This window comes from Alligator sinensis, unplaced genomic scaffold (genome assembly GCF_000455745.1).
Source record: "Alligator sinensis unplaced genomic scaffold, ASM45574v1 scaffold502_1, whole genome shotgun sequence".
Classification (NCBI taxonomy): Eukaryota; Metazoa; Chordata; order Crocodylia; family Alligatoridae; genus Alligator; species Alligator sinensis.
Window position 1 is genome coordinate 1912754 of NW_005841896.1, and position 11337 is coordinate 1924090.

At 40.2% G+C, this 11337-nt stretch overlaps 1 protein-coding gene across 4 annotated transcripts in view; it reads right to left on the minus strand.

Moving 5' to 3' along the window:
- TUB (tubby bipartite transcription factor) overlaps positions 1-11337 on the minus strand; it is a 320112-nt gene that overhangs the window by 9409 nt on the left and 299366 nt on the right. For 3 of the 4 annotated variants that reach the window (XM_014517217.2, XM_025197422.1, XM_025197423.1), the window contains 6 exons: positions 10134-10298; positions 5291-5362; positions 4128-4249; positions 2258-2449; positions 1582-1694; positions 61-175 (listed from right to left, as the gene is read on the minus strand). In XM_014517217.2, the coding sequence (XP_014372703.1) occupies positions 61-175; positions 1582-1694; positions 2258-2449; positions 4128-4249; positions 5291-5362; positions 10134-10298 (779 nt within the window). The remainder of the gene's footprint in view (positions 1-60; positions 176-1581; positions 1695-2257; positions 2450-4127; positions 4250-5290; positions 5363-10133; positions 10299-11337) is intronic. The other variant, XM_014517218.2, reaches the window with a different exon arrangement.

Below are 11337 nucleotides of genomic sequence, written 5' to 3' on the forward strand. Positions count from 1 at the left end.
AGAATTATTTTGAAAACTAATTTCTTTTTCTTGCATATTTTGCCTATGAGCAGTACTTACATAACAAATAGCAGCTAGCTCCTGACGCAGGTTACTTGCTTCTAGGCTTGATGTTGTTTTCATTGGATTTACGCCACTGTCATATACTGTAAACTTAGTTCCCATAAGATTTGATCTATCAAAAAACCAGGAAGACATATTACCTTTGTCAACAACAGAGTCCAACCTATCTAATTCATTATCATATCAAAGTCTCAAATGGTCATAAAACCATGAAAAAACAGACATATTAACTGCAAGTAAAGAGGTAATATGAATTTCCAAATCATCATGTACTCTTGGGACAGAGGTGCTGAGTATGCTGGGGCCCAACTTCCTTGGCCCACCTCGAGAAGAGGGTTGTCACCTGAAATGTGTAAAACTTTCCATGTATCCATCATCTTAGGCCCCTCCCAGAAAAAATAAAAGTTGGTGACTATGCCTTGGGAGGTAAGCTATAGCAAAAAAAGTGTGGTATAGTGAAGGTCCATATTATCACACTAAGCTTGCAGAACTGTCATGACGTCTCTTAATCAAAGTACAAGAGCACAATAAAAACTCATCAAATATAATAAAGCCATAGTTACTTTTTTTAGCCACTAGTGCTATCAGACAACAACTTTCATATATAGACATAAATTTTCTATATATATTTGCATATACGTGAAAAGATTTTAACAACATTAATTTCCCTCCATTTTTCTTTAAATGGAGGTCATAAAATGTGCGTGGCAATAAACTTTGAACTTATCATCATATTATTCTGTACGTGTTTTGTGATGCTCTTAGACACTTGGGTTCTAAGCACAAAACACTTACAGAAACTTGGGTTCTGGTGTGCTAAGTACCGTACAAGCATATAATATGGTCACTGTGCCTAGGAACTTACAGTCTGTGTGTCAGATGTGGGCGGAGTGGAGAAGAAAAGTATATATACTTCCTCTTATAAATAACACTACTTAGTATCTTTACGAAAGGGAAAAAGACAAGAAAACTCAAAAGTGTGTAAGGGCGGACTTTCAAAAGCATTTAAATCAGTAGGAATCAAACCTTTACCCTGCTTAGGCATTTTTGAAAATCCCGTTAGGCCAGTGGTTCTGAGCCTCATTATACTCAAGACTCCCTTTAGAAAATGCTATGGATTTATCTTAGGAATAATGTGTAGGTGATTGCACATTTAATGCTAATATTGAGAGGCACCTCATGGCACTTTTAAAAGGTTCTTGCAACAGCCCATGGCCCCGTGGCACCCTGATTGAGAATTAATGCATTAGGCATTTCTGTACATTATTAGATGCTAAAATTCCTTTGACACTCTGGCCCTCAGTGCCTAAAATCACCTTTGAACACAGGTCTTACGTTGCTAAGTCACTAACATAAATTGAAAATGTTATGCATAGACTGGAGTCACATGGTACACCAAGACTGTAATTAGGAGGTTTAAGTAATTTGTAGGAAATTTAGTTTCAGATAAACTGACTATTCTGCTAAGAAAATAAATTTCATCTTCTGGCCACGTATTTTGGGTGCTTATATGTTTACCTTAGTTTTCCAATGAAACTCTCTCCACCACGAGACAGGTCAGTTGGGTCTATGGAGATGAGGTAATTAGAGGTTTTGCTCTTCTTTCGTTTCCTTCCAGCTAATAGAAATACCTAAGGAAGTCATAAAATGTCACATTCTGGAATATCAAAGACAGCCTGACCCACACCACTCTGTCCCCAGTAAAAGAAACCATGGGCAATGCTTCTGTGGTTCACCGTTGTCAGCAAAGATACAGAAGGTCACCAGAGGATTAGCAAAAATGGGTAAAAACCAGAAAGGGACACTGACTGCTCAGCTCCTCAATCCATTATTTATGGCTTAAATAATTAAACCCAGTACACTTTGTTAAATGTTTAATTCTAGCTTGTACTGGTTTCTCCAAGGGAACTGAAAACAGATGCCCTTCAGGTCATACAGGGCAAAGAACCCAATTGTTAACTATTATGTTAAGCTGCCAAGAAAGGACTCTTTTATGGCCACGTAGTAAGATAAAGAAGAGGAAAGTAAATGGATTGTGGTGATAACATTGTTTAGTTTGATTTACACTGCATAGGACCAAGCTTTTAGTCAAAGAAGGTCTATAATTATACTTTCTGGGTACAAGTCCTGAAAGCACATTTTATCATATTAAATTCAGGTGCAACTGGTATGCCATTTAAATATATTCTATGACCTTTTTACCGTCCTCCCTTTCCAAGTGGAGGTAATAAGTGGGGTACATTCCTCGATCCATTCCCTTCTTGTCTCTTGTGATTCGGCATTTGACTGTGACGCCCTGAGGAGCGGGTCTGACAGCAAATTCTTCCAGATCATCGACATCTATGACAGCTTCATTTGTGGAAGGGCTGGGTGCTGAGGCTGCTTCCTGAAAGAGTAACAGAGTTTACCCTGAGGTTTCCTCATGTTTCCTTCACAGTTACAAAAGGAAGACGGAAAATAGGAAAAAAAAGGTTAAAAAAAAACCGCAAAAAAAGAAAGAAAAAAACAATAGAAGTCACTTCAAACAAAAACAGGCCACACTGTCTCCTGCCCAGCCACAAATGGGTGGGATTTGAATACAGCTGCTCAGGTAGAAATCTCCACTTGTTTCATGGGTGAGAGCTCGTAGCTCATGTGAAGCTCATGCAGAAGGCTTTAATGCCAGCTGTGCCCGTATAGAGGATCAATTAGGAAAAAGAGTAGCTCAGTGATTCTTAATCAGAGAGCAATGACACCCTGGGGTGCTAGGAGATTCTTTGAAGGGGACCATGAAGTGTGAGGAGAAAAGTGAGGTGTGAGAAGATAAGCAGGTAAGGGCAGGCTCGTCCCTGCCTAGCCCGTACCTCACCCCACTGTGTAGCCCCTCTCAAGCACTGTAATATGTAAATTAGATTTTAAAATCAATTTACAAAAGTTATGGAGAGATGCCTGGTCTCCAGTGAGGGGTAATTTGAGTCCAAAAATGTTGGGAATCACTAGAGTAGATGCAACTGGAGATTCAGGCCAGGTACGGATATTCAGAAAGCCCGAGGCGGAATCAGTCTAAGTTATGTGTGGTGTTCTGCAAGCGGTGTAATTTAGACCCATAGCAAACAGAACACACATTCGCCCTGTGGTGGTGGGGGAAGCAAATCCTAGACTGGGTTCTGCCTTTTTTAAACCAGTCTGTGTGTGCCAAACTTCTGTTCTGTTACCAGTTTCTGATCACTTATCCCAGTAAAAGTGTAATGTCTGTACCTGGCCTTGGAGTCATAACCAGCACTAAACAAACTCCAATTCAAATCCCTAGATCCAAACTCCCTCCAGTTTGTATTTGATGATAGTGGATGTTTTTAGTTTGGTGAAAGGAAAAGGGAATTCTGTACAGGCATGGAATACACTGGAGGAAAGGCTGGGAATGCCAGCAGAGACATGAGAATACTCTACCCACTGCTCATCAAAGAACAGAGAGCAGAAAGCAGTTTCAGCAACCGTCAGAAGTGTCTGAGGGTTTGGCCAATGTTTTTGATTTATAAAGTGTAAACTTTTTAAAATTGTAACTTACCTTGGCGTACCAATAACAGGAGCAGTGACAAGTACAGAGCAAGAAAACAATGCAGCCATCTATCTATCTATCTATCAAATTGTATATGCTACTGCATACATAATTATGTTCCCCCCATGGTACACAAACAATATTTTTAATTAAATGGATGAACTAGAAATTCTATCTATCTATCTATCTATATTCGAACAATTTGATATTTACCTATTTTTCTGCCTCTTCATTCAAGTTCAGCAATATTAGCTATATTTCTATTTCTGAAAATACCTGACTTGACTTGTCAATTAAATTACCTCTTACTTTTAGGCTGAACCTTTTTATCCATTCCTATTTCTTGCTTTCAGAAGCCCCTTTCTCATTCATCCTTTTCTTGTAACTTCTATAAGCCCTGTGATGCACTGCATCAAATCACCCTCAAGAGGCTTTTGTCCATGTTAGCAACCCTGGTTTTCTGACCTGGAAACCAGGCCATCCCTATTAATCAATAGGCAACACTGCAACTGCATCGCAGTCTCCTCACCTTGTTCGATTTTTTGCTTGTTGCAGAACCAGGCCGGGTGTTACTGTTTAACTGGGAGGAACTTGAACTGTCTTCATCCTCTTCATCTTCTTCTTCATCAAAATTCATGCTGCTGGAAATACCTAAGGAGCAAGGAGCCAAATCTATATAAAACAGAAATGTATTAAAACTGTCTGCTCAAGTACACAGTACAAACTCTTGTTATGTATGCTTTTGCTGCAAGCAGAGGCAGGACCCCAGCATTCTAGACACTTTACCAACACATGGTATGAGACACAATCTGGCATAAGCAGCTGACAGTTTAAATACACAAAACACAAAGTCATGGATAGAAACGAAGTATCATTATCTGTTCTAGAGAGATGATGTGATTTACCCAACGTCATACAAGAAGCCAGGAATTTAGTCCATATCTCTCAAGTCCAATCTTATGTCTTAAACATGCCATACATCCCTACTTTTGCAACTGGACCTGTGTGCAGCTCCTTTCAACTACATGCAAACCTTAAAAACCTCTGTACATATTAGATATATAATATGTGTATGTATTACATACATTATGTATAATATGACCATATATTATATGTATATGTGTGAGTGTGTGTGTGTGTATACACACATACATATACAATTATACATATATATATCTGCACACTATGTCTGCAGAGATGACATTATTATATTATATAAGTAAATGATGACCTCTATAAAATCAGGCTCTGTAGTCATGCATGTTTGCTTTTGGCAAAAATAAAGAAATAAGCCCAGGACAGAGGGGTTCCTTCTTAGCATTTATGTATGTCATGTTATTAGTTTTAATTAGTTCTGGGACAGCCCAACCACCAGACCAATGAGATTATGGAACTTGAAGACCAAGTTAGGCTTGGAAGCAGGAGGTATTGCTAAGCAGTTGCTGGGAAGTCTACCAGACTTAGTTTTCCAAGAGTTTTATGAAGGTGAAGCTGTTTTTCTCTTTTGGTCCAAGGCATAAGTTACAGTTGTTAGATAGATGACAATGTGCTGTATTTTTTTCCTCCCTAGTTTTGATTCAGACTTTCCAGTATTGTTAAATCAAATACAGAAGCATAAATAGGACAAATGGTAACTTAAGTCCTTGTAGCTGAGAAGTAGGGGCAAAGTGAACTTTTTCCTTTTGTACTTACCTGGAGCATGATCCAGGGCCACAAGACTGGACTGGGAGGTGGAAGTGGACCAGGATGTATTTGCATGGGGATCTGGGAAAGGAAAAAATCCATGGGCTTCATTCTGCAAACCCATAATCGTGAATAATTCTTACGTGTCAACAGGATTCATCATGAGAGTAAGGGCTTGCTGGATGGGGCCACATCTATGCTGCCATAACTTTCAACTAGTTTTATAAAGAAAGAAACGGCACACTTTGAAAAAAAAATGACTTACATCAGCTGAAGCCTGTTGTCACTTCCCTCTTAGTATTTTGAATTAAATCAGGAGGAGCTGAATTGTGAAACTAAGGTTCCAGAATGCATTATTCATGCCAAATTGCTGGGTTGTAAAACTTCCTGAACATTTTGTGCATGTCCTTCACAGTGAGTCTTTGGCCCACTTCTGAGATTTGGCATGCACAGATGTAATTTATAGATGCACACTAATTTGATGGGAATGTTTCTCTTAAGAGAGAATGTTTATTACACTTAAAAAATACTTATTTTACAACAGTCAAAGACTGAACTGAACGAAACCAAACCAATCCAAACCAAACCAAAACCAAACCAAACAGACATATACTACAAGCTGAACAACTCCTGGCAATTTTCTTGCATTTGAATTTTGACACGCAGTAATATGGCATGCCAGAGTCTTTTTAATGTATTTACTTTCTTTATTTTATTGTGACATTATTGTAAATGCCTTTAGTTAATGTTGACGCCAGGGTTAAGTTGCACAAAGAAATAATGCACAGAGATAAAAGTGGGTGTATATGGCTGAAGTATTCCTGAAAAATACTAAACAATGTGTAAGGATGTACAACAGGTGTGGTTCCCTCAACCCACTGGTTCAACTCCCCTGCTTGGAAAACAAACAATACAAGATGGAGTCAAAGAGCCTCCAACACTATGCTGTATGTAGGGGAACCAAAGTGACTACTCAAAAGCTTGAAGATCTAGACCCATTACCTTTCACCATTCATGAACAGGGACTGACCCACGCAGAGTATTGTTAACGGGCCTTCTTTGATTCCCATTACAAACATTAAAAACTACTTAACATGACCCAATTTTTCAAACGCTGGCATCCAAATTATATCACAGCTTTATGTGTTCAGAACACTTTCCACATCCCAAATTGGTGATTGTGCATAAAAGCATGTATTGAAATACATTAAAAACACATAAGCATAAAGAATTGTATTCTGTATTTATATCTATTGTACACTCTTCAAATTTTGCTGGTGTAATTTGTGCCACTATCTGAGAAGCTGGCTCTGAGCATCTTCTATAAGGAGTGATTTAAATAACTCCTGTTTCAGGTTTGATCTCAGAGAACAAAATCTACTGCTGTCCTAAATCTCAAAATAGCTGCAAATTTATTTCTACCCAGCAGTGAAGAGTTAAGACTTTTCAGACTACTACATTCCAAATTGTTCCAATGACATTAATGAATCTGGCAAGGGAAAGAACAAAGGTGTTAGCTTTCCAGATCTTTTTTTTTCCTACAACAGGAGGAAGCGTGTCTTTGTTCAAGTGACTCACTCGCCAAGAAGGAATTCTATACATTACGGCTGCTGAAATCAAATGGCAGAATATTTCCCCTAGGAAGAGAATGATTCTAGTTCTGGCACCTTGTGGAATATGGGGAAATCAAATATAACATTTGGCATTTTCTTACAAGGAGATTATTCTCTATACACTAATGTATTCTAAAACCTATCATATCATAATTGAAACAGACTTGCTTGATGCTCTCTGGGGAGCAGATATGCATCTGTTAATAGGGGACTCTTGCCACATAGTTATGTCAAACAGCAGACGGGTTCAAATCAGGGCCAAGCAATTTTAGCAACAATCAACATAGCTTTTTCCTTCCAGGCCCATCCATCAGCATTCCCTTAAGCACGCCTTTCCCCTACCCAAACTTGTACAGAATGAAGATGGTATGTGAATAACTGTTCTCAAAATACCCACAGCAGTATGGTTCTGTAAACCCATGGTGACATGGCAACAAAGGTGTCCTGGAAGCAATGCAAAAGCACTGGGCCTCTACATGAAAGCTCCAACCCTAAATAAATGTTGTCAGGGATTTAGGGACACCCATGGGTTGGAAAATCTGTCTGAAAAGCTGCTAACTCACTCCACAGCGCATCATACCGCCCCTCTAACAGGTATACACCATGGAACCTCCATTTGTTGAGACCCTTCCTAATACCCTCCTTAGCACATTGCACTGATAGCACAAGAGTCACGAAACCGCAGAGCACCCTCATTCAAATACATACCCTCACACAAACTGGTACCGTGCCCCAAGTGTGCCTGTTTGAGCAGGGTTACTATTCTGATCAAGAGTACATTCAGAACACATGAGAAATACATTTAAGTTTACAATTCAGACACCACCCTAAAATCAAATTAGGAAAATTCACCCAGGTTTGGTGAAAGCAAAAATGCATTTTATAAACTTATTTTACCCTGGAAGACAAAAGAAAATAGACTACCCTCCAAAAATAACACCCATTGGTTTGACCAAACTGAAAAGTCTACTTATAATTTTTACAATAACCAGCTTTAGTGAGTCACATACTGGGAAAATAAATATTCTGAGCCTCACTTTAAGTGACAATTACCACATGGGTCAGAACTTGTTAGTCATCTTGATGTCCAATCTAGTTTCTTTTTATGACCAGGTTACGAAACGCCTGGACACAGGAGGAGGGGTGGATGTTGTATACTTAGACTTCAGGAAGGCCTTCGATACGGTATCCCACCCCATACTGGTGAACAAGTTAAGAGGCTGTGACTTGGATGACTACACAGTCCGGTGGGTTGCGAATTGGCTGGAGGGCCGCACCCAGAGAGTCATGGTGGATGGGTCGGTTTCAACCTGGAAGGGTGTGGGAAGTGGGGTCCCACAGGGTTCGGTCCTTGGACCGATACTCTTTAATGTCTTCATCAGTGACTTGGACGAGGGAGTGAAATGTACTCTGTCCAAGTTTGCAGATGACACAAAGCTATGGGGAGAAGTGGACACGCCGGAGGGCAGGGAACAGCTGCAAGCAGATCTGGACAGGTTGGACATGTGGGCAGAAAACAACAGAATGCAGTTCAACAAGGAGAAATGCAAAGTGCTGCACCTAGGGAGGAAAAATGTCCAGCACACCTACCGCCTAGGGAATGACCTGCTGGGTGGCACGGAAGTGGAAAGGGATCTTGGAGTCCTAGTGGACTCCAAGATGAACATGAGTCGGCAGTGTGACGAAGCCATCAAAAAAGCCAATGGCACTTTATCGTGCATCAGCAGATGCATGACGAATAGATCCAAGGAGGTGATACTTCCCCTCTGTCGGGCGCTGGTCAGACCGCAGTTGGAGTACTGCGTGCAATTCTGGGCGCCGCGCTTCAAGAGGGATGCGGATAACCTGGAGAGGGTCCAGAGAAGGGCCACTCGTATGGTTAAGGGCCTACAGACCAAGCCTTACGAGGAGAGACTAGAGAAACTGGATCTATTCAGCCTCCGCAAGAGAAGGTTGAGAGGCGACCTTGTGGCTGCCTATAAGTTCATCACGGGGGCACAGAAGGGAATTGGTGAGTATTTATTCACCAAGGCGCCCCCAGGTGTTACAAGAAATAATGGCCACAAGCTAGCAGAGAGCAGATTTAGATTGGACATTAGGAAGAACTTCTTCACAGTTAGAGTTGCTTATGCAGGGGGTCGGACTCGATGATCTGTTGAGGTCCCTTCCGACCCTAACATCTATGAATCTATGAATCTATGAATCCTCTGGATCAAAATACTCAGGAAATTTCACATTTGGAGAAAACCTGCTCATTGCAGGCAGAGTTGTTCATATCTGCAGTGTGAAGCTTTTGAGAAAATGAATCTCAGTGAGACTGCTGTATGAAAAGAAACTAGCATTTAGGTAAGAATAGTCTATTCTGCATCAATCAAGTTTCCACACACATTTTGCTCTTTGTAGAATCAGAGTATATTTTTAAAGCCCTGGTTTCTGTCTGCAGAAGAGTTCTGGCTCAAACTATCTTAACTTCAAAGGCTGCACACTGCAGAAGCCAAGCCTTTAAAGCAGATGGCTTCAGAAAAAAAAATAAAGCATTGTGAAAATGTCAAGATTTCTTTCCTCCTGATGCCAGAGTTTGATGAAAAGTAATGCTGCTAAAGAAAAAGAGCGCACACACACACAAACATGCATGCACATGCGTGTGCACACATATGCATGCGCACGCACACAGTCATTTCATTCCAAACTGCAGCTGTCCTTGAAAAAAAACTCCTGAACAGTTGAGAGGATTGCTGCCAAGAACAGGCACAAAGTGTAATGCGGTACAGTAGTACACAAAATACAGCTGTCATTGTCACCTTGATGAACATGAACCTACAATAGGAATATATTAGCGGAACAGAATCGATAAACCAAAACTTAGATAGTTTGCCTTCAAGTTTAAGTTCAAGTGCTTGAAATCCTTTTTTTCAGCATTAACATATGTTCCAGTGTCTTACAATTCAGATTGTTAACTCATAGGCATGAACTTTAACATCTGCCTCCTCTCTCGACAGCAGTGCTACACTGCGGTATGGCAAAGCTGTGTAGGAGTCCCTTGCTCCCCAGGCCAATGGAGAACTTCATTACTATTATGGAGAAAATATTGAGTACTGAAAGAATGGTGCTTTCTTCTGGCAGTAGAGACTTAAAGGGAAAGTACGAAGGATCATAAAGTCTCTTAGTTTGAGAATGGAACAAAGCGTCAAGATACAGAACAGAATAAGTAATACAAGCAGATAGTTTTGGTTACTTACCCTTTTTCTGCATTGTTGCTCTAAGGTCCTGCTTGCTTTGTTGCTGGCCACTAGCTGTCATCTCTCCATCATCCTCATCATGGTTAGACTGTCCAACTGTAAGAATCTGAATTTGGCTTCCTATCTCCTTAACCTCATCTTGAAAAGCAGCCGGGCCATCAATTCCTGTCAGACAACAGCAAAATTCTAGTTGTTGTTGTTGTATAAAAGAATTACTAAAAAGCTAACAGTTCAGTCAGAAGTACTGCGAAGTACTTATCTAAGAAACGCAAACTCAGCAGTCCATCTGAAATTATATTTTCATGACTAAAATAGCCTCTAAGGCAAATAACTCACTTCCACAAGCATTCCCAAGCCATTTGGTTTGTTCCCAGAACTACGACATTATCTCTGCTAGGAAAGAGCTGTGACCCAGAATCAAGTGTTCTGAGTTCTGGCACACACGAGAGTTCATAGAACAAACCTACTTAGCTTCAAAATGCTCCGGTCTGACACTTCCACAACAAACACCCTCATTAAATCTGGGGTAGATTTTATTGGAGCCGCAAATGTCAAACCTTTCTTTTGGTTAGGTGAGTTGTGGAAGCAACTGGAATGTGTGTATATCTATGGGTCTGAGGACAGTGAGAGACAATAATGAGATGAGTTTTTCACTTCTAGCCTGCAGACTTTTAATTTAGCATAACTGTTTCCATGAGAAATAAAGACCTCATTTTCAGTGTATTCTGGGGGTGTAAAACAGATCAGATACTGCAGAGATTTCTGCATATAAAAAATGCTAAATATAAAAAGTGACAAGCTGAATTTCACATAAAAACGGCACATGTCAAACAGGAAAGATGCAGAGAAGTTCACACTTACAGAGTTTTTCACTTAAATTATTATGAGCCTTGTTTCTTCTCTGGAGGTTTAATGTGCTACCAGAACCCCCATGTCCAGTGTGCATCTCACTCCTTCAAAAGGGGCAGTCTATATACTTATATAATTTGGTGCTATATTTAGGCACTTCATTCAGCTCCTACTTGCCTAAAATGAGGAGTTAGGCACATAAATGAAGATGCAGTTTGCTCAGCTAGATGTGCCGATGTTTATAAACAGAGCTTTATTATAATGCATTATTCATATTACAGTAATGTCTAGAGATCCCAACCAGGAGCTTGGCACCATTGTTCTGGGCTCTGCATATTACACCCCCCCTCCCCCC